The 22,291-nt window shown below is 40.2% G+C and overlaps 1 protein-coding gene across 3 annotated transcripts; it reads left to right on the top strand.

Annotated features, from left to right (window-relative positions):
• The first annotated feature begins 1,796 nt into the window (after positions 1 to 1,796).
• LOC143506875 (uncharacterized) lies at positions 1,797 to 15,821 on the top strand. Of its 3 annotated transcripts, XM_076996470.1 has the most exons (26): positions 1,797 to 2,280; positions 2,810 to 2,944; positions 3,031 to 3,129; positions 3,233 to 3,325; positions 3,699 to 3,863; positions 4,755 to 4,892; positions 5,099 to 5,275; positions 6,046 to 6,210; positions 6,482 to 6,547; positions 6,717 to 6,834; positions 7,032 to 7,137; positions 7,439 to 7,674; positions 8,160 to 8,285; positions 8,414 to 8,540; positions 8,891 to 9,059; positions 9,145 to 9,372; positions 9,543 to 9,637; positions 9,982 to 10,032; positions 10,299 to 10,677; positions 10,789 to 10,965; positions 11,289 to 11,400; positions 11,777 to 11,870; positions 12,059 to 12,230; positions 13,037 to 13,121; positions 13,466 to 13,561; positions 15,600 to 15,821. In XM_076996470.1, exons 1-21 carry the CDS (start codon positions 2,193 to 2,195, stop codon positions 11,393 to 11,395), a joined length of 3,045 nt encoding a protein of 1,014 aa, XP_076852585.1. In that variant the 5' UTR covers positions 1,797 to 2,192; the 3' UTR covers positions 11,396 to 11,400; positions 11,777 to 11,870; positions 12,059 to 12,230; positions 13,037 to 13,121; positions 13,466 to 13,561; positions 15,600 to 15,821. The 3 variants fall into 3 exon arrangements, with proteins under 3 accessions (XP_076852585.1, XP_076852586.1, XP_076852587.1); XM_076996471.1 differs by lacking the exon at positions 15,600 to 15,821 and having other exon boundaries at positions 8,894 to 9,059; positions 13,466 to 15,161; XM_076996472.1 differs by lacking the exons at positions 3,031 to 3,129; positions 15,600 to 15,821 and having other exon boundaries at positions 13,466 to 15,160.
• The last annotated feature ends 6,470 nt before the right edge of the window (positions 15,822 to 22,291 follow it).

The following is a 22,291-nucleotide window of genomic DNA, read 5'->3' as shown; positions in this document are numbered from 1 at the left end:
GAGAAAAAAAATGTGCATGGCATAAGAACCCCAAGAATGGAACCTGGACCCGTTTGCTTATTTTATGACAATAGATTTTGCATACAGAACATGGATAGGCTATCACTGACATTAAAATAATGCTCAAGTTATACATAATCCTGAGACATGTATCTGTCTAACCTGTCAACAAACCCCTTAACTTTTGTTAGTCAAAAACAGTGAACATCTGAACTTAACGACAAACAGAGACTCCAACCCAGTCACTGAGACCCCATGTCATGCATATTTTAGTGCTTTTCCTCATTTATAATACCAGATTCAGTTCATTAAAACACACGTAAATAATTGAAAAGTAATATATATATATATATATATATATATATATATATATATATATATATATATATATATATATATATATACGAATTGGCTTGTTATTTATATATATATATATATATATATATATATATATATATATATATATATATATATATATATATATATATATATATATACGAATTGGCTTGTTATTTTGACATTTGTGCGCCTAAACGTTACGTTTTGTGTGCGATCCGGTGACATTGTTGACCTCAGTGACCCCTTGTCTCATGCCGCTGTTTGCGTTCCGGCATTGTTTGATTTACAAATTAAGCACTGTATAGCTAATAAGTGTAATGGCAGATTTTGCAGACCGGCCTCAGGGAGGACTTCAGCACAACACTAAGTGCTTGTGGGTTGTATTGAACATTTGTTCTTGCTTTTTGTGTTTGTTTTTGGGACTTTTGTGAGGGAAATTAAATGACAGTAATATTAGCTAAAGCATTTAAATCAACTCCAAACACTCAAATAATAAGAGAGATTTCCCACATCCTGTGTGTGTGCCCGCTAATGACACTATATGCAAGAGGACGTGCTGATGCTCCTACCTGAGGCTCACCATCTACACCAAAAAGACTGTGACTACTTGGCCGGGGAACAAGGACCTTAAACATTATCTGTAGAACCATCCTGCACACCACGGACTTGTGCTAACGGGCCGCCCAATGGAGGATGGGTTCCCTTTTGAGTCTTGGTCCTCCCAAGGTTTCTTCCTATTCCCCTCCATCATAGGGAGTTTTTCCTTGCCACTGTCGCCTTGGCTTGCTCATTAGGGACCCATACGATTGTAAAGCTGCTTTGTGACATGTACTGTGAAAGCTATATAAATAAATTTGACTTTGACTATACAACAAAAATAACTTCTATGTTTAATTTACAGTAGAACTATAATCCACATACTTCTTTGAATGGTGTATTTTTAGGCACACTGAAACAGCATATATAATTTACTATAGCTATAAATTATTATACATCTAAGCATTCCTGCTTTTAACCTAGTAATGGTGATTATGTGTATAATTTTATGCAATGTATGATTTTTAAAAAATAGTTTGTCACTTGTACTACATCCCTGTCCCACTAGTGGGCAGTATTTGACAGTGAGCTGTGTTGAGACCAGAGTGAGACCGTATGTACTCTCAGAGGGCCTAAAAATATTCTTAAAACATAAATATATATAATATAATTTATCCAAATTTATTTTATCTACTTACAGTTTGGCAATCGACATCTAAACAATGACAAAAATATAAGGAAATACATTATTCAACCGTGTCTATTCAATCTGTGTTGGAAGGTGAGGGGTTAAGTGGAAGCCTGTGAGCCTGTGTCTCCCCCTATCAGGACTGTCATGCCCGCTGTTCGTTTACAGACAGCAAAATTGACCAATCATGTCTTCCCTCTTAGTGGGCGGGCTTAACTGTATGATAATTTCCACCCGCTGTTGCGACGCTAGCTGTCGTTAGCGTACCACCGCTAGCTAGTTTCAATTCATTCCTTTGATGTATATATATAATATATACGGTCTCTGGTATGAACCCTTTGGGTACAAGCCAGGCGGCATCAGGTTATTGTAGCAGTCTGGCTGATTTGGTGTTTTGGTTAGAAAAACTGGAAATTGTGATATCACGTGCTACTCAACTTTGGAATGTTTGGTTTAGAATGTTTGGTTGGGAAGGTGGAATGTTTGGATTCAGTTTTGATGCTGAAAAGCTCAGAACAAGTCGCAAGACATTTTGCTCTGTTAATTACAATACATACAAATCTAACAAATCTTTCTATTTCTTCTATATCTTTCTGTCTTTCTATTCTTTGTATTTTTCAGGTGGAGAATGAGTTTTTTCCCCAGGAGAACCGACCAGCCTAGGCCTAGGCAGGAACAGAACCACTTCATATACACACCAGGTTTTACCACTCATGGTGAGAAAAATACATTTTCATATATACTGTACATAATTTTATACTTCTATGTAAGACAGTATATTAATTCTTATGAGTATGGATTTCCATAGGCTTATTCATAATAATTAAAAGTTAAATATGTATACACATTTATATAGTAGGTTTCTAAGGTTCAGAAAAATAACCTGTATATTTATTCTACAGATGACTGTCAAGCTCTTTATTTCATGTGTACAGGATAATATAATTAATGGAGCATGGGTTATTTCTTTGATTTCTTTGACTCAGCACAATTTTCATAAATCCCACCATGTTAACATTGTCCATGTGGCCATGGAAAAAGCAAATAAAAATAAACATTTTTAAAAAGAAACAGATTTCTAACATGACCTCACAAATTCTTAAGCATTCTCCCCACATTCTAATGACATCACATGGCACCATAGCCCTTGTTATAATCACTTGTTCATTGGGAAACACTTACAAGGCATTTGAGCCTCACTGGGAGGCGTGCTGGGTTTCACTTTACCTGCTGTGGGATTTTCAGGTGTGCCCTACAACCCCCAAGCGACAGTGATCCACACGGATCCCTGTGGACCAGCACCCTTCCCTCACGGAAGTACGGCGGGACCCTCAGATGTCGGCTATGTTAACATGCCTGTAGAAGGACCACTCCTCACTGGTACTGTGTAACACTGAAGATTACATGCGTATTCAACAAACCAAATAACCATGCATGATGAAGTATTTATTACATTTGTTTGTAAGGTCTGGCAGAGGTGCAGAACCATCAGCTTTCTGCACATGACCTGACCAGTAAAACATCAGTTTTATCAGAAAATATGACATCACATATTCTTCAACATTGTAATGAATTCACATGGCACTGTAGCCCTTCTTATAAACCTGATGATCTTAACAGTACATGCTCATGCTTCCTCTGTGCCCTGCGTTGGTGTTTTGCATTTAGGCCCTGACATGGAGAGGCAGAGACACCTTGCTCAGCCCCATGTTCAAGGCAAGGTTCTGAGGCAGATGGATCCAGTCTACCTCCAGCCTGCTGGTGGGTTCTTCATCGATAACTGTCTTCTTTCATATAGACATTGATAAGATATTTTTACTAGGCACGCGGACTGTTTTTACAAACATTTGTGAATGGGTCACTCTCAGGAGCTCAGTGAATTCCAGCGTGGAACTGTGACAGTATGCCACCTGTGCAATAAATCCAGTCGTGAAATTTCCTCGCTCCTAAAATTCGACAGTCAGCTGTATTATAAGGAAATGGAAGTGTTTGCGATTAACAGCAACTCAGCCACTTGCTTGAATCATATTTCAGTGGCACTTTCAGATAAAGAAACATATGCAACGTAGTACTAAGGCACTGAGAAATGTTATGGTGAGGTCATTTCTGCGAATGGCCTTATTCGCCCATGCAGGTGAAGTTGGCTCCAACAGGTGTCCCCCACTGCCTGTGCTCACTTCACGCACGACAGTCACCTCGTCAGGACTGATGAGGCCTTCTCCACCCACCTTCACAAGGTTGCCTCCACTCCCCAAACCTGCTGGCCGAGAGCCTCTCCGTGCCTTCAGGCCTGCCAAAGGTGAGCTCACTCTTTTGCTCTCCTGGAAATGGCATCCAAACCGTTTGTTGCAGCAACAAAAAAAGTAAAAAAAAAATATTTAAAAAGTAAAAACTGCTTTGAAAACCCTATAGGGGAGACCGGGTATGGTTGTAACATGGGGAGAGTTGTAACACCATCAGTTCACTCATCTGCTAGGCGGTTGTGTTTAGTATAAGGTGATAATGCTTCGAATCATTGTTATACCAGCATAGTATAATACTGATAATACATGTATATGGATTACAGATGTCATTTATCACTATTTTAGTACACCCCCAAACAATCTAAACAAAACATTGTCATGCTGCTTTGCTGGCTTCTGATACCTCATCTGGACTGCTGCTAAAGCATATATCTATTAATCTTTGTAATCTATATAACATGGCTTCTTTAAGTATTGGGTATCACCTGGACAGCGTCAAGCAGCAGCAGTCTGTGTGATATAAGGAGTTTGTGCTTTGTACCTACTTCTGTTGGCAAGGGCAATGTGAGCTTACAAGCAAGACTAGACTTGAATGTTTTATTGCAGTCAGTTGATTGTGCCAGCACCCCACTCCCCAGGCCTGCGCTGTTCCGATCCAGAGCTTTCCAGAGCTCTCCCATAGCCACTTTTGCTCCTCACTGCCATCTGCAGATTTGATTATGAATAAAAGTTTTCTTAAATGTTATTCAAATTGCTCCTATTCATTAGCACATTTCGTTTATCCACTTAATGCTACTCTTGATATACATTTGAGCCATGCCAAAATATCGATTATCATAATCTATTATTGTTATTTAAAATGCAGTATGATCTGCAGGTCTTAATTTCATATGCTGGTCTGAAGATTGAACGTGTCCTCTACAGTTCTGCCTGTGTTTCATGTCCAGGTTCAGTGGAGCCTCCCCAGCTCCACTCTCCAGGGTGGAGGAGAGAGAGAGTGGGGAGACTTCACCGGAGCGGCAGACATCTTCAACCCTTGCTCCCAGACATCTTCGAAGCAGCTAACCCCAGTGATGCTGGTAGAGGTGACTTATTGATGTTGGCTTTACTTTATATGTCATTGAAATACCTGTACAAAATGTAGAATTTATAATGTTGCATCATTTGTTTTGTGTTAAAATATTGCTAAATACGATATTTGGGAACAAGGAGATCAGTTAGTCAGAAACTTCACTCAGGTGTCAAGTGAACGGAGCTAAACTCATGAGCATGGATGCCCTTTCCCATGCAGGTTTGCCCAAATCCAGCCGCTTGCTGTCTGGGAACCCCCCCGGGTCTTTCCTACTGCCCTCCTACCCTCTGGCCACTCTTCCGGGAGTGCAGCTCACTCCCACTCTGCATCGTAGACGACACAAGCGAGACACGAGCCCTCGGCGCAGAGACCCGGGCCCGTGGAGGGACAGTACTGGTGAGCGCATGGCTACGTTGCTAAGAACGTGCTAGGCACACACAGTGAGGCATGGCCGGTTATTTGGGTGCCCGGTTAAGTTAAGTTCGTCTTGCACTAAGCTTGTCTTGCACTTGTTCCCACGTCAGTGGTAAATTGATGAGCAGACCTAATTTTGTGGTGTCATACATACTACATGAATTTTATTTTAACCAAAAAATGTGCATATACTTGGATCATTTATAGTCACCACTTGTCAAATGTACAAAATACTCATACTGATGCTCTTCATCTGACCTGGTTTCACTCAGTAATGGAACAGTGTCTAGCAGAGGCGACATGTGCTAGCCATTAGCAGAGCTAGGCGGTACTGTAGTTTGGCGCTTCAGTATCTACCAGTATCAGAATTAAAATAATTTTGAATTGTGCCGAAATAATTAAATTGAATCAAATTGTATTTAAATGTAAGACTTCATGATGCAATAAACTAAAAGAATCACAACTAAGCTAAACTAAAACTGGGTCACACATTTACTGAAGCTCTGATAAATGTCTTCCTGCTTCTGGGCTCACGGATGCCCTGCTTTCAGTTCTTCAGTACTAATTCATTGTGCTGCCATTACATGAATTGTAGCAAGATGCATATGAGATGTTGCCGTTCTCGGTCCATCTTGCTTGAATGATATTTCAGTGGCACTTTCAGATAAAGAAACATATGCAACGTAGTACTAAGGCACTGAGAAATGTTATGGTGAGGTAATTTCTGCTAATGGCCTTATTCGCCCATGCAGGTGAAGTTGGCTCCAGCAGGTGTCCCCCACTGCCTGTGCTCGCTTCACGCACGACAGTCACCTCGTCAGGACTGATGAGGCCTTCTCCACCCACATTCACAAAGTTGCCTCCACTCCCCAAACCTTCTGGCCGAGAGCCTCTCCGTGCCTTCAGGCCTGCCAAAGGTGAGCTCACTCTTTTGCTCTCCTGGAAATTGCATCCAAAATCATTTGCTGCACCAACAACAACAAAAAAAGTAAAAAAAGTATTAAAAGAGTAAAAACTGCTTTGAAAGCCCTATACTACAAACAAAAAGCCCCTGCTGATCCTCTTGTACATTGCTATGCCTGCACCCATGGACATGTTTTTCTGCACCATGAAGAAACCACTATGAAACCAGAAGTTATATTTGGGATTTTTGATGGAGTACGTGTTAATATGTATTGTGCTTTTCAGGATCTCAAGTGCAAAGCACCAGGGCAGTCCCTGCTGACGACATGTGTGAAGGAGTAGTTGGCAGAGGTTGGAATTGCTTTGCTGTTAACACTGCATTACACAACAATGTTTTATATCTAGTTCTCCATGTTGAATAATGTTTTGCAGTCAGTTTTCAAGCTGATTTGAACCAAAGTTGAGCTGGTAGCCCTAAAAGTCCTAGTCAGTTTGTTTGGGTTCTGGTATTCCTCTCTAGATGAACTCAAACCAGGAACTCCCAGGGAGGATCCCCATGAGCATCAGATTTTACAGCCCTTCTACAAACCAGACCTCGCTCTCGCTCAGAGCTTCAGACTGCTTAGCTCTGATGACTGGTAAGTCACACCTGCAAAATTCTGAAGCATTTGGTTAGGGCAGGTTAAACAGCAAGTCATTTATGGTGTTCTGCATATATGGTAAGTATGCATGTATTTAGTGAAGTTTTTTCCTCTTTGTCCCTTTTCTTGTAGCATTTTTTACTTTCAGTAGCCGATGGTTATAGTGTGTGTCTATGTCCAATATCTTCATACAGGGAGAAGAAAATTGAAGGGTTGATGTTCATCCGTAGATTGGCTCAGTATCACGCTGATGTGCTTGGCAGCAGGCTTCATGATGTCTGTATTGTTCTTATTCAAGAGGTAAGCCACTATATTTGCTGACTGTGTATCTGTCTTCTGAATTCTAAAATTGGCAGCCATCAGCATGTACACATTACAGGTGATGTTGCTGACAAACTCAAGTCAGAGTTAGCATAGTACTTTGAAATTCCTTTTTTTTTAAAACATTTCTCATTTAATTGAAATTCAGATGGCATATCTAATTAGTGATTAAGGTATTTAGGCCTACATAACACATTGCAGTGGTGGATTATACTTATTAAGATGGCGGTGGCAGTGTTGGATGTGGCTGAAACGAGCTGGAACGTCGTCTTTCCTGCAGGTACTGCACCTGCGTTCTGCAGTGTCCCGCATGGCGGTGGTGTCCTTGAGGGAGTTGTACTCCAGCCTGCAGAAAGGGATGGACCAGGAAGTGGAGGCTACAGCTAAGGTCCTCCTCCACAAAGCAGCGGAGTCCAATGGCTTCATCAGGCAGGACGTGGACACAGCTCTGGACAGCATGGTGCAGAACTGCACCCCCATTCGGAGCATGAACGCCCTTCTTGCTGGAGGACTCTGGTCAGTTAGCATGCAGTGAACTTTAAACTGTGGCTTTCAGATAGCAACAACAGTCACAAGAAGCTAACACAACACTGATTATGGCTGCTGTTTTTACTTCTCCATTGTTCTTTCAAAATATTGCCACGACCTATATCAATATTTTTAGTTATTTATCCTCTTAAATATTTTTTTTATTGAGTTCCATCTCCGCTCTGCTGATCCAAACTGCCCTTCACACCACTTAAAGAATAGGCTAGTTAGCTAGCTCACAGAGGACATACAAACATTTTCTGTTTAAAAAATACATATATATACTAACTGTTGCAAACTAAGCCATTGAATAGAATATGATCATTTGATTGTGCACGTAGATCATACATAAGGGTATTAAGTTTCTTTATAGAAGCAAAAAGTTGTACTGTATACATTGATTGGATGGATTAATAGTTATTACCTTCTTTTTTTGAATGCCCTAATTTTTTTCCTTCTGTTTTCCTCAAAAGTCATCTGAATGCTGCAGTAAGAAAGTGTACTGCTCGGCACTTGGCTACTTTGGTAGAGAAGATTGGTGCAGAGCGAATTATTCCTGCAGTCTCCAAGTTGGCACAGGACTCTTCCCAAGAAACCAGGTTAGTATTGTGATCAGAACGAGAATTCTACAAAGCTTATTCAATTTCCCAGATAGTAATAGATGCTGTGAGTCATGGATCCCTCACTCTCGGTTCTCTCCTGTTTTGGGGTCTGTTCCTCGTCTCAGGCGCTTGGGCCGGCGTATGCTGCTGTTCCTGTCCTCCCACCATGACTTTGATAAGATGGTGGAAAAGTACATCCCTGCCAAAGACCTGGCAACCATCAGGGACACTGTCCTCACTCTGAAATCCAAGGTGGCGATTCATGTTTGGATACATGATGAGGATTTTTTATCCCTTTCAGCAACTATGCCCCATGTTTACTCACTAAACAAAGCTTATTCACAAAACTTCTAGGTGAAACAGACTGCAATAAAAAAACATCTAAACTGTCATGGTAGACATATATTGTAAACATATAATAAAGTACAGGGCAGTGCGTGACACCACACATTGTATTTACAGTAGGGCATGCACAGTGGTTGAGCATGGTTCAAAATGAACCGGTTTGAAACCTTTGGGATAGAATCAAAGTATGAAGCAACATGTGGACTTCAATATCATCACTCCATGTTTTGTGGTGATTCGTACGTGTGTATTCCCAGAAGAGGACAAAGGTGTCTAGGATTCCAAGATATAAGATGCGTCAGCCTCGTCTGGAGCAGCAAGAAGCTCCAGCCGCACAGACGGATCGGCAGAACACGCAGCGAATGAAGCGCAGCCTTAGGCACACGGTGAGGGACGTGAGCCCAGACGACGCGGCACCTCTGAAAGGTAACGGCTGACCTCGGCAAACGCTCCCCTCCTGTTTCCTGAGAACTTTACCTTACCGCTTACCTATGAACCTCCTTCTCATCAGACCTGCAGCTGAACAGTAATGTTCCAGCCCAGACTAAGACCGATGTCCTCATGGATGATTTGCCCACGAGCCCCAGCAATGCACGCACCCCCAGAAGTCCCGTCAAAAGTTTGATTCCCCCGCTTCATCCCAGCCCCCCCACGGCTGTCCCTACTAAACACTTACTGCCACGACGCAGACGAGCTCCCAGTCTGATCAGAGCACGCCCGTCCCTTTCAAACAGTTCTGGTGAGTGTTGCCTGCTCTTCAGCTTCTACATGTGTGATCACTGCGCTTGCACGTAAATTGCTTTGCTGTTTACACTGCACAACAATTACACAACAATGTTTTAAATCTAGTTCTCCATGTTGAATAATGTTTTGCAGTTACAAGGATGTAACTTTTTTTGTTTCATGTAGTGAGCTTCACTTCACGTTACACTGCGGGACGTCTTCTGGGCACAGGAGGATTCGGCTCAGTGTATGCAGGAGTCCGCAAGGCTGATGGAAAACAGGTGAGCATCAGCACACAATACAAGAATGATTGTGGGACCTAATTTCTATTTTAGATTGTGATTAGAACTTTGAGCTATGAGTTTTCCCTAGAGATCCTTTGTTATTCACATGGCAATCAAGTGGTCAAGTCTAATGTACCTTGACCTTTTTCCACTTTTTGAACACAAAGATCCTGATTATACAATGTGATAAGCTTGGTAATCTGTGGATGAGTATTTATCAGACTCCAGATTTATGAGTTACCCGAGAAGCTGTGGCTACCATCTGAAAGCCCTTAGATATGTTAAATATACTGTCTGTTTTGTGTAAATAACTTCACTTCCTGTGTTTTTTATGTGACCAGATCGCCATTAAATTTGTGCCAAAGTATCACGCAGAAAGGTTCATCACTGTTGTAAGTCCAATACCTTTACTTATGTAATATTGCAACAATGTTTGGAACTTTTTAGATGGGTAAAACTGTAAAGGGACTATAAACGCAAAGCTGTTAATTTTCCATTCAGTGACTCCTCACAACACGAATGGAAAACAGTTCACATTTTAGATTCAGGTTTCATCTAATGATTGGTACCAATCCAGATCCCTTTCATGTTAACCTGCTAACCATAATTCCACTATAAAACTTCAAACCCATACTAACCAAGTCTTCCTTAATTTTAGCCCGGCAATACTCGCCGTCTCCCCTTAGAGGTGGCTTTAATGGAGATGGTGTGCAAGCCACCTCGTTGTGAGCATATTGTGGAGCTCCTAGAATGGTTTGAGTGCCACAAGTGCTTCATCTTGATTCTGGAGCGACCCGTCCCCTGCATAGACCTGTTTGACTTCTTGAACTTGCACCAACGCCAACTGCCTGAGCCACTGGCACGACGGATCATGCGTCAGGTGGTTCAGGCTGTCCTTCACTGCCATGACCGTGGAGTTCTGCATAGAGACATCAAGGGAAAGAACCTTCTGGTGAACCTGGACACCCTTGACGTCAAGTTGATCGACTTTGGCTGTGGCGATCTGCTTAAGACCGGACCCTACAGGCACTTTAGAGGTTATTCACCATAGGAATGAAATGTGCACCTCAAGTTAAAAAATGGGATCAAATTAGAGACTATTATAATCTTTTTATTTTGTTACTGATGATTCTCTCTCGTTGTCTCAGGCACCATGGTATACAGCCCACCTGAATGGCAGGTTGACAGGACGTATGAGGGCCGTCAAGCCACCATCTGGAGTCTGGGTGTGCTCCTCTACAGTATTATCTGTGGACATCTGCCCTTTGAGAAGGTGGAGGACATTGTTGAGGCACACCTGTGCTTCAGTGGAAACCCATCCAGAGGTGAAAAGGCAGAAGCATCTTCAAGATAACTAGAAAGTCTAAATTGCAAAATGATCATTTATGTAATTATTTAATCTGGTAATGTAATACACAACCACAGATTGATAAAATGGACTAATGAAGAATGGAGAATTGGCAATACAACATTTTGTAACCGTCTTAAAATGATAAAAAGTTTTGTTCAGTCTTTTTTGTTAGTGATGGAGGTTTCTGTACAGTTCTGTCATTTATAAACTTTGAATAAGCCATTAGAACAGTCAGATCAGAAGTTTCAGATGGTAATTGATTTTCTTTCTCAACTAATCCCGTTGCTACACACACAGACTGCCGCCATCTGATAACATGGTGTCTTCAAAAGGATCCTGCAAAACGTCCTGTGCTCGAGGATGTTCTTGCACATGAGTGGTTTTTAGAAGGACTTCAGAACTAACTCAGGTTAGACAAGGAGTATAAATGGAACATGTTTGCATACACGATGAGGATTTTTTATCCCATTCAGCCACTATGCCCCATGTTTACTCACTAAACAAAGCTTATTCACAAAACCTTTAGGTGAAACAGACTGCAAAAAAAAACCATCTAAACTGTGATGGTAGACATATATTGTAAAAAAATATTAAAGTACAGGGCAGTGCGTGGCACCATACAGTGTATTTACAGTAGGGCATGCACAGTGTAGTCCCAGACCCAGTAGTTAAAGGACAGAGCATGGTTCAAAATGAACCGGCTTGAAACCTTTGGGATAGAACCAAAGTATGAAGCAACATGTGGACTTCAATATCATCACTCCATGATGTTGATGTGGCTTTAGGATCTGGGTGAGATGCCTCAGGATACACAGCTCGAGGCAGGCGCTCCATCCCAGCTGTGGAGTCATGCGTACCTCCTCCTCAGTTTGCCAGCAGGTGAATATTTAAAATCAAACAACAACAAAAATCAAAACAACAACAAAAAAGTGCATCCTGATTGGAACTGCTTTGATGTTTGCAATTTTGATGGTTTTGATGTTGGTTTAATTTGATTGCAGCCTTGTTCATTTTCTGTTTGGACACTATAACCCAATCCTTGTGTTTTCTCTCTTGTGTGTGTTCAGCAAAGACAGCAGCAGAGCACACATCCTTAGCATTGCAGACAAGACGGAGTACGTCAAGCAGCTCAAGGCCCTGCTGGGTTCAAAAGACTTCAGGGAGCGCATCAAGTGCATTGATCAGCTGGTGGTCGACTGCGAAGACAACCCATATATGGTCGTGGGCAACATGTTCCCGGTAACTCATTTGAACTGAATTGATTTTTAATGTTTTCAGCAGCTTTCAGAAGTGATCTGTATAGGGGATCATACGTTGGAGAACATTAAATGCTGGCACATTTTAAATGCTGGCACATCACACTGCTCAGATGTGCCAGCACTGCTCAGAGACAACCTGGCCCAAGTGGTCTAGATCTTAGTCCCAGCTATAGTGGACAATCACCTCAGCTCCAAGAATAACGCCATCTACATGGCAACAATAGGTGCCATTCACGCTCTCATCAATAACCTTGGTGGGTTCTTTTCTCTCTTCACAAAACATCTTGAAGAACACATGCCACTGGGCTTTAGAAAAACAACAACAACAATGATTGTGTTCTGTTTTACCTTTGGGGAAAAGGTTCACACAAATCGGTAAAAGAATGTTCTTGCTCTTTGGCTAGATGTTTGTGGTGCAGATCAAATGGAAATTTCCTTTCATATTAAGGCACAGTCCAATATAAAGAGAAAAAAAAGACTGACAGGAGATCTTGCGTTATCTGACAGCAGATCGTTAAATAATGGAGTTTACAGTGGATGTGCTTAGGCTCTTTTGTTCTGCCTAATATGCACTCAAATAATTATGCATATGCGTTCCAAATGACCATTTGCAAACAGAGCTTTGTGCTCCTATCAGATACTGTTCATATATATTTAGTTAAAGTGTAACATTTTATGTGAATAATTAGTTGTTTTGATAAAGCAGGACACGTTTCTAAAAAGAATTACCATACTGTAAATATTGCTGAACTTGACCAACACTGTCCTTGATCTATCTTTTTTCAGATAACACTACTTCTTCAACCGTTTTGCACAAAGGCTCAATTTCTCAGTGGAAAAGCTAAAGTGGATCTTGTTGATAAAGTTGCAGGTAAGTATACAATATACAGTGTCTAATCTTTTGTGGTTGTGTATACAGAAATATTCTACAAATTCAAATACATTTATCAAAAAACAATTATTTCAGAAAGTCATTCCACTGATATGCTAAGAGATGCCAGAGATAAAAAAAAAGATAAAAGATTTACCAGAAATACTATAATTCCTATATTTATTAATAATATTTATAATATTGATAATAATCATTCCAGAGAGTTACCATAGTTACCAAATACTGTCACTTTAATTGAATTAAATCTTTCTAGGTTAAGAAAATGCTTCTGCAATAACCCAGTACTGTCCAGGGTTGATTTATTTATCTTGTTCTTTTTATAGAGCTGGTTAGGGAACTCTACCCCTGCAAGCCACAACTGGTTGAGCAGAAGGTGCTTCCTCTGCTCTGGTACCTCCTGGGGACCTCCAGCAACAGTGGTACGGTCCACGGGAGGGGTGGAAGCGTGAGAGGGGCCACTGTCCACCTGTGCCGAACCGCAAGGGCCTAAACGAGTTTGTGAAGAACCTCTCGATCAACTGAGAGCTGCCAGCCAGACCTCCAGACCAAAATAAACCCCAACATGGTTTCTACTTGAAGATGGAGATGTTTGTGCATTTCTTACTGTGCCTGCACTTTAAATGAAAGAGAGAGGAAGAAAGTCAAATTAGCAGAAAGCTAAATCATTAAACTCAGAAGTCCTTTTAAATAAGGAGCACAGATTTTAGCGAATCACATCAGGTTTAACATGCCTAGGAGCTCTGCTCTTTTTGCACTTTGAAATACTAACACTTATCATGATAACTGTTGTCATGGTGACTATAGATATATATTGTTCTATGATTGTTATTTTCTGTTGACATATCCTGAGATAACTGTGCAGAATGTAATTTATCACATGCACAAGGAACAAGGATCTATAGTCTTTTTGTTGTTTGGTATGTGTAATGTGCCTTTTCAATTAGGAGTCTTAAATGGTTGTTTTAAAAAATTAAAAAGCTATGATTCACAAAATTACTTTTGTACTATAGCCAGAGCTTAATTTGAGCCGGAACAGGATCTGGGAACTCTGGGAATCCAGTAAATTTCAAGCCTACTAATTATAAGTTATGAAAAAATCTGTCTGCGTTGAACCAATTAATTGAACAAATAATTCTATAAAAGACATTTTTTAAACACAAGATCCACATTCAGTCTTCCTAAATCACATAAGAGCTCTCCCTTTTAGCGATGGCTGTCCGTGTCTCTCCTATAAAGCTAGTTATACTTTCACGAGTGACCGTAGCGCGCGACTTCGCACACCTCGCGCGAACGGCGGAGGCGTTTATACTAGCCGCGTCACATGCAGTGTTGTCTGAAACGATATGATGTGGTAGAATAAAGAAACACCCCTCAAAAACAGGAGAAGGAACATCTACCTGATGAATTTTAATGTTGCTTTGTGTTTCAGATTTGAAAAGTGCTGGAATTTAGGCTATAGTACTTGATAATGCACTTAAAATGCACTTCTTCAATTAACTAAGTAAAAAACTGTCATATTGGAGGAACACAAAAAAACTGCAAAGTATAGTGTTGACAGGACTGACTCTGGGGACTCTGTTTTGCCAATATATTCATTCCTAGAGCAGTGTCTCTTAATCCTACTTGTGGTAATTCACATAGCTCAACACACATAATCCACTTCACTAATGACTTAATAAACCGTTTGTTTGATAAGCAGTTGGAGCTAGATCATGTACATTCAATACTTAGTGTGTTGAATCGTGGAATATTTAAAACTGTGTGGAGCAGTTAGGAACAGGACTGAGAAACACTGCCATAGAGTTTCAAGCTCAGCTCCAGGATACCAACAGCTCAATGTTATTCCAATTTTAGAACAATACAGTTGTATAAAATTAAAAATAATTTAATGCTAAACTGTGCAGTGTTGTGGACACAGGACTGAAATATGAAACCCCTGCTTTAGCCCTACACTTCCTCCTCCCTACTCGTAAACTGTGTGGTGACTCCTTCTTCATGGACCTGTAGCACAGGCTCTCACACTGACCTCCCCTGACAGCCGGTGTTCGGTCGAGTTGTGCTTAGCATCGAGTTGTGCTCGTTTGCGGTTTTGCACATGCGCAGACCCACAGGCTTGTCATTTGTTTCTATTGTCATTTTGACCTATAAACATGTAAATGTTTTACATACTGGCTTTGCAAACATGACATGAGGCAGGATTTCATGAGGCAAATTCGTGGTGGTGCCTCCACTTTTCTAGAATGTTCAGAATGGTCAGCGCAAAATTTAAGAGATTTCTTTCCATACTCTCTACTTCACTGTAATCCATGCCTTAAAAACAAACAAAAGATAAGATATATAGCACATTATACTCAGTACTCTATATATAATAGAGATGTACTATGAAATGTACCATTTTACATACAAATAAAATTATAAAAGTTATCCCATCTCTTCTCTCTCCCTATCCATATATAGCTATGGAGAACAGGTGGGATGAGGTATTCAACTTCCTCTCTCAGGGATCATACCCATCTGGGTATAATAACTCCCAAAAATTACATTTGAGGAGGTATGCTTCCAAATTTACTGAAAAGGGTGAGCATTTATTTGTTTAAATGTAGCCAGTGTCTTGGTAAGGTAGCTCTTTAATTATTATACGACTTTAATGAATGTTAATGAATATTCAATGCAGAAGGACAGCTTTTCTTTAAAAGTAGAAAAGCCATAAAATCCAAAGAAGAGGCAAGAAAGCTTTCAGGAATTTCACGCCTCTCCGATTGGAGGACATTCAGGCATCCTGAAAACTCGAGCTGCAGTGTGCTCCAGATTTTACTGGCTTGGCATGACCATTGATCTTGCCAACTGGGTATGTGTTGAAGTGCGTTCTTGTGTGTTTTGAGCTGTTGATAAATCTGCATATCTGTTATAAATGAATGAATGAATGAATGTTTCAATTTATATAGTGCCTTTTCAGGATACCCAAGGCGCTTTACAATTGTTAAGACAGCTACCTCTCAGACAACCAATCACACACCGGCGAGAAGCGGCAGCCAATTGTGCACAGCAACTTGTTTTTATTGAACAGAGAGAGACACAGACACACACTATGGGCATTTTTGCTGTTTAAGCATGGTTACATAAATGTGTCTCTAAACATACTTAATTATAGCATTTTACCCACATGTCTCATATCAAAATGTTCAGAACAATCTCAGTTCTCTTCCTAATGAGGTTACATTGACTTAGAGTATTGCATAAATAAATAATATGGTCCTAAACCTGGAAATATGAGGCATATTTTCAAAAATTCTTTCATATTTTATATGAAATTACACATTTACTAAAAGATCAATAATATTGTTGCTTGAAATATGTTTGCACAAGGGTTTGCTTCACAAAAATAGTGAAACATGTAATATATATAGTAGTATACAAGTATAAATTAGTGTACAAAAATGTGTACACCAAACTACGAAACTCCCATCAAACTCCTGAACTACAGGCTAAATCAGCTTAGCCAAAACCATATCCACTCATCTAGATTATTATATACTATACTTTCACATCTACAAAGCAAGCATATAGGCAAAAGACAAATACGAAATAATAAAAAAATAAGTAAAAATAATTTTATAAAGAATAAATTACGAATTTTGCACAGAAGCAGTTTCTAGCGATATTGCATTTAGTCATCGATCGTTTATATTTTTCATAAACCCCTCAGGAAATCAACACAGGTTCATCAGTAGACGCTAGCTAGCCAGATGCTAGCTAGCTGCTAGCTAGCGAACTAACTACACGGGACCATCGCGAAATTCGCGACCCTATCTGTGATCGTCCGCTATTATAGTGATCAATATTGCAAAATAACATTCATTTAGTCATCGATCATCAACATACCTTCACCATCGCCATGTAGATAAGTAGACGCTAGCTCGCTAGCTAGCGGCCGTCAAAGTCTGTATTTCCGTGTTTGTCCGAGGTGAAACGGATCTAATGCCGTCCTAAAACCCTCCTACATCCGTAAAGGGCGATGTGAGTGATGTCAGCGGTCATGTAATGACTGACACTTGAATCCGCCAATCACAGCAGTCACAGGCAGGAGCAATAACCCCCCCCTTGTGCAAGCCATAAAAGGATTAGCCATATACGGGCGTGCTTCAACTCGGTCATGTATTGCCATCTTGTGGCCAGTCTGCTCAAGCATGAATTAAGATTTTTTTTTAAACAGTTTCCAGTTTTCAAAAACGTTCGAACCGTGTGCCTGCGATGTTGTATCGCTGAGATATTAATAACATTAATGTATATACTCGCACGGTGGCCATCTTTGACGCATGGGTGCGTCAGTAGACCTGGGTGTCAACCACATCAAGCCATACAGAAGAAGCCAAAATGATGACAGGCAAGTCACCACTCAAGAATCTCACAAGATCCTCAAAGAGAATGAGACCAGCACATGTTCTGATGGCCCCAACTCTTTGACCATGGGAGGAGATTTGGAAAGACTAACTGAAGACCTTTACCTGCCACAGAGACCATCAGTTATCCACTTTGCCCCTAAAAAACACACTCAAGTCTGTGATGCAACAACAGAGGTAAATTGAGGCCTACATAGGTCTTGAATATATTGTTTCTTGTTTAGTGTTTATTTGATCCATTCCTTATTATTCAATGAGTCTTTATACAGACATTTTTTCAATTACACAATTGAGAGTATGATGAGTTTGCCTTTCACAGCTTTCTGTATACCAGTCAACAGTGTATGTGACAATAACCCCTGTTGACTGTTGAAGCATCCCCCAGGTTCATCAGCCATACAGGAAAGCATACAAGAAAGAGGTTGTTAATGAGTTCTGTGTTCAAGTTTGACCTGTTGGTCATTTGTTCAGCCTACCCTTGTTTATAGTTTGCATGAAAGGGATTTGGCCTGTTCAAACTATACATGTTGGCCCGTTGGCCATTTTGACCTGTTGGACGTTTGTCAGATGCACTATGTTGCCAAAAGTATGTGCATACTTCTTCTAATGAACTGATCTGGCCAGGCATGGTCATTGTATGGGAGGGAAATCTTAATTCTACATCATGCAATGGCATAGGGAATTGTGTATAGATGGCCCTGGGTTTGAAAGGCCCTGGCGTTAAACTAGGGCAAATGAGAATGGTGTTCATGTATTCACATGCTTTTGGCCATGTAACTGTAATAGTACAGGGATTAGAAAAAACAAATATCTATGCTTTGACATTCATGCTGTGCTTTCAGTTGGAATGTTGTGGGCTGCAGAAGACTGTGGTCGGGTGGAGGCAGTTGTTGGACCATATAAACTGTTTGATTCGTCTTTCCGTACACTGCATGGGACCGAGTGGCTGGCTGATGATGTAAGAGACTAAATCACTGTCAAAATGTATTACAAGAGGAAGTATAACATTCTTTAATGGTTGTTTATTTTACAATGCAGGTTTTTGATGCGTACTTGCACACACTCATTGAAAAACAGCAGGTAAGTGGCAATTATATTTATGTAGCTGTGTTAGGTATTTCTTGCAACATAATTAAAATTTCAGTTGTTCTTAACAGAAAGCTGTTCACCAGCTCTGTGCCGTTATTGCAACATCGTTGTTTTCTGGACAATTCCAGAGACTCAGAAAGGTACTTTCATCACATTTACAGTCTAGCAGTAATGATTATCAGTAACAATAATGACAACTTTGTATTCAACACATTCTTTAGATGACGTTTCCACTGGAGGAAATCTGGATGTGCCCTGTAAACACTGGGGCTCACTGGGTTTTAGTGGTTAGTTTACCTTTCCTTATTTTTCAGAGCAGGTTTGTTTACACTACAAGTCAAATGTTTGGTCAGACCTACTTTGTTTATTTTTATTATTTTTGACATAAAAAAAACTGGAAAGATGCTAAAGCAATGAACGAATGCTGTGCTCTATTTATGCTCTAATAAACAAATATTAGATTCTTTGAAGTAACTGTCCTGTTCATGAAGCAGCACCTATGATGCTTTAACATCAGTCCTGAACACATTCTCACATGCAGAGACCTTGTAGAGAACTAAAGTTCTGAAATAAAGGGTGCATTTAAAATGAAGTATGTTGAGAATTAATTAATATATACAACAACCTTCCCAAATTGTCTTATAAACAAATTAAGGCATAATCCTTTAGATTAAAATGCCTTTTTTTGTGTTCAAACATTTGACTGGTAGTGTACATCAGTCATTATTTGCATGAATCGTACAGAGATATTCTAATTGTGCTATGATGCAGCAGAGTGTTATAATATGACGAGAGAATAACATGAATGAACTAATTTCTTTTAGATTGTCAACATGTCTGACAAGGTCCTTGTGTTGATCGATCCCCTGGCAAATGAAAGTGCACTCGAGCGCAAGCTGCTACGTAACTGGCGGTAATAACATTTTAACATTGCTATTTTACAGTGCTAATTTTGGAGCTTTTTTCTGAAAAGAACTGGTGTGATGTTAAACTGTGTTCTTCTATCATTTTTAAAAACAATAATTAGGAACTTCTTAAGGATGACAGGCCATGGAGACCAGGAGCCTAAATGGACAGTACAAACAATACTGCACAACAAGCAGCAGGATTCCAGCAGTTGTGGGATTTTAGTGTTGAGGGTAAACCTTTTGAAAATAATGTGATGGGCATTTATAAGTAACTGATATTACTCTTACCATGTAAAATGCCACTTTGCAGTTTGCAGAAGATTATTTCCAGAGGAGAAACATCAGCGCTGTCCAGACATCCCCACAAGATGTTACCAAGGCACGACTTGAAGTAGCCTGTGCACTGCTGCAGTGTAAAGTTCAGTGGTATCAAACACTGCATGAAAGCAGTGCCATAAAGTTTTCTTTAGTCAAAACCCATATAAATCCATATTCCATCATCTGACTCAAAGGTAACGAAACTATCAATCTGTGTCCTGTACCATAAAGCTACTGCAGAGACTCTTTACTACATGATTATTTCTAGAGAATGAGTGCTACAGTTTAAAACCATACTAAAATCATTGTTTCTAGGGAATGCAGATGATTACTGTGTGGTGTGCTCCTTGCTGGAATCTGATGCAGACAAGAGCATGATTGAAATGGTAATGTATAACATAAGCATACTTTGTATTATTAGACAACTGGAGTAGTATTAGTACTAATATGTACCTAATGGCTTTTTTTGGGGGGTAGGTGTAGTGTGATTTCTGCAGTAGGTGGGCACATGTTGAATGTGCCGAATACAACAAAGACACTAGTCTTACATATGTGTGCAAAAAATGTTACTGTTGTAAAAAGTTAGTGTTGTGCTTGGTTTATATACAAGTTCTAATAAAGAAGTTCTAATAAACTGCATATCCATGTTTCCCTTGTCCATACAGTGCACACAGAGTTAGTAGCGATGTAAAAAAAAAAAAAAAAAAAAAGATGGGTGTGATGCTGGGCGCAGGGAGACGGACGAGGCACGAGTCCAATAGTCTTCCACAAATGTTATTTTATTTAATACAAAAATAGTCCAGACAGCGCACGTATAGCTTACACTAAGGCTGGGCGATATGGAGCAAAAATAATATCTCGATATTTTTAAGATGAATGGCGATATACGATATATATCTCGATATTTTTTCTTCCCAAAAGGTAATAACAAAGAGGCAGTAATAAGTCAAATCTAGTCCCAAATGATTTGAGCGAGGAAGAGAGGCGGGGCAGGGCGGAAGTTGTTAAAAAAGAAACTCAAGTAAATTCACTATTCATAGTGTTGTGCGTGAATGATGCGTTCATTGAACACGCTCATTGTGTTCGTTGAACTGAACGCAACACATTTTTTAATAACTTGAACGTGAATTAGTTCACGTTGTGTCATGAACGGTAGACATCACTGTAAATCAGCGTTTCTCAAAGTGTGGGGCGCGCCATTTTGGTGGTGGGGCATAGAATTTCCCCATCTTCTGAGGTGGGGAATTATTGAAAAAGTTTGAGAACCACTGCTGTAAATGAACGTTGGAATTTGTTTTCCATTGAAAACTGAGTGACATCTGTTTTCTCTTTTGAAACGCAATGAGAGAAAGTTCATCCCTCGCTGGTGCCACTTAAATCATGTATCACCAGACAAATGGTTTTGACGTTGTGTGCGCAATGCATTGTGGGCAACGTAGTGTCCGGCTGAGAATAGTTAACATACTGGCTAGTTAATAACATACTGGCTTCCGCACGACGTTACCCGTGATGAATTGCAGCAGAGCGGGGTAGGCATAGCACATATAGTACGTATAGTGATTTCTAGCTTGTAGTTGTCACGTCTGGCTCCGCCCCTTCTAGTCTCGTCGTTTTTATGTTTTCCTTGTTCTTGTCACGCCCCTCTGTTTCAGCTGTTCCGTGTTAGCTCGTCTTAGTTTTACAAATGTGTGTGTGTGTGTTTGTATTGCCTATGTAAAGACTATACCTTCGGGGATCATTGTCGTTTCTTTATCTCCTAGTTGGTGTGTATATATAGCCTATGTCCAGACTATACCTTCGGGGATCACTGTCGTTTCTTTATTTCCTAGTTGGATGTGCACGGCCGTATTCACGCCTTATCTGTGATTCGTGGTTTTGATTAGCTTCGTGTTTGTGTGTGGTTAAAGTCTCTGTTCCATTTTCAGGTTCGTAGTGTTTTAGGTTTTCAGTTCATGTTTGGTCTCTGTGTTCTCTAACGTGGTATCGTGCCTGGCAATACATGTATGTTCTGTTAGTCTTCATGTTCATGTATGGCCGTTACTTGCTTCCCGTGTGTTTGTTCATGTCGGTGTATGTAACAATTAGTTGTACTCTTGTTTGGTCTAGTTTTGTGCCCTTGTCATTTCGCTGCCTTTTAGTATATTAAGCGTTAGTTCTCTATTCATCATGCCACGTCATTCGCGGTCCACTCGCGTGTCGTCTGCAAATGTAAGATGTGAAATAAAATCGAATGAGATTGTACTCTCTACTTCGCATTTGTGTCCGCCCCTTGATTGCGCAACAGCCAAATCGTGAAAAAAAGCATTTGAATATCTCACGAAAAAAGTAAAATGAAACTGAACTTTGAACTATTTCATAATTAAAATTGTGAACTTTGAACGTGAACTGTTCACTTTGAGCATGTATGAACTGAACTTGAACTAGTTCAGAAAAG

Source organism: Brachyhypopomus gauderio, unplaced genomic scaffold (genome assembly GCF_052324685.1).
Source record: "Brachyhypopomus gauderio isolate BG-103 unplaced genomic scaffold, BGAUD_0.2 sc580, whole genome shotgun sequence".
NCBI classification, from domain to species: Eukaryota; Metazoa; Chordata; class Actinopteri; order Gymnotiformes; family Hypopomidae; genus Brachyhypopomus; species Brachyhypopomus gauderio.
Note: the sequence above shows the minus strand (reverse complement) of the source record. Positions and strands in the feature narration are given on the sequence as shown.

Coding starts and splice junctions, on each gene's coding strand:
- LOC143506875 (XM_076996470.1), top strand. CDS start 2,193: ATGAGTTTTTTCCCCAGGAGAACCGACCAGCCTAGGCCTAGGCAGGAA. Junction 5,276..6,045: donor CCCGTGGAGGGACAGTACTG/GTGAGCGCATGG, acceptor TCGCCCATGCAG/GTGAAGTTGGCTCCAGCAGG. Junction 6,211..6,481: donor TGCCTTCAGGCCTGCCAAAG/GTGAGCTCACTC, acceptor TGTGCTTTTCAG/GATCTCAAGTGCAAAGCACC.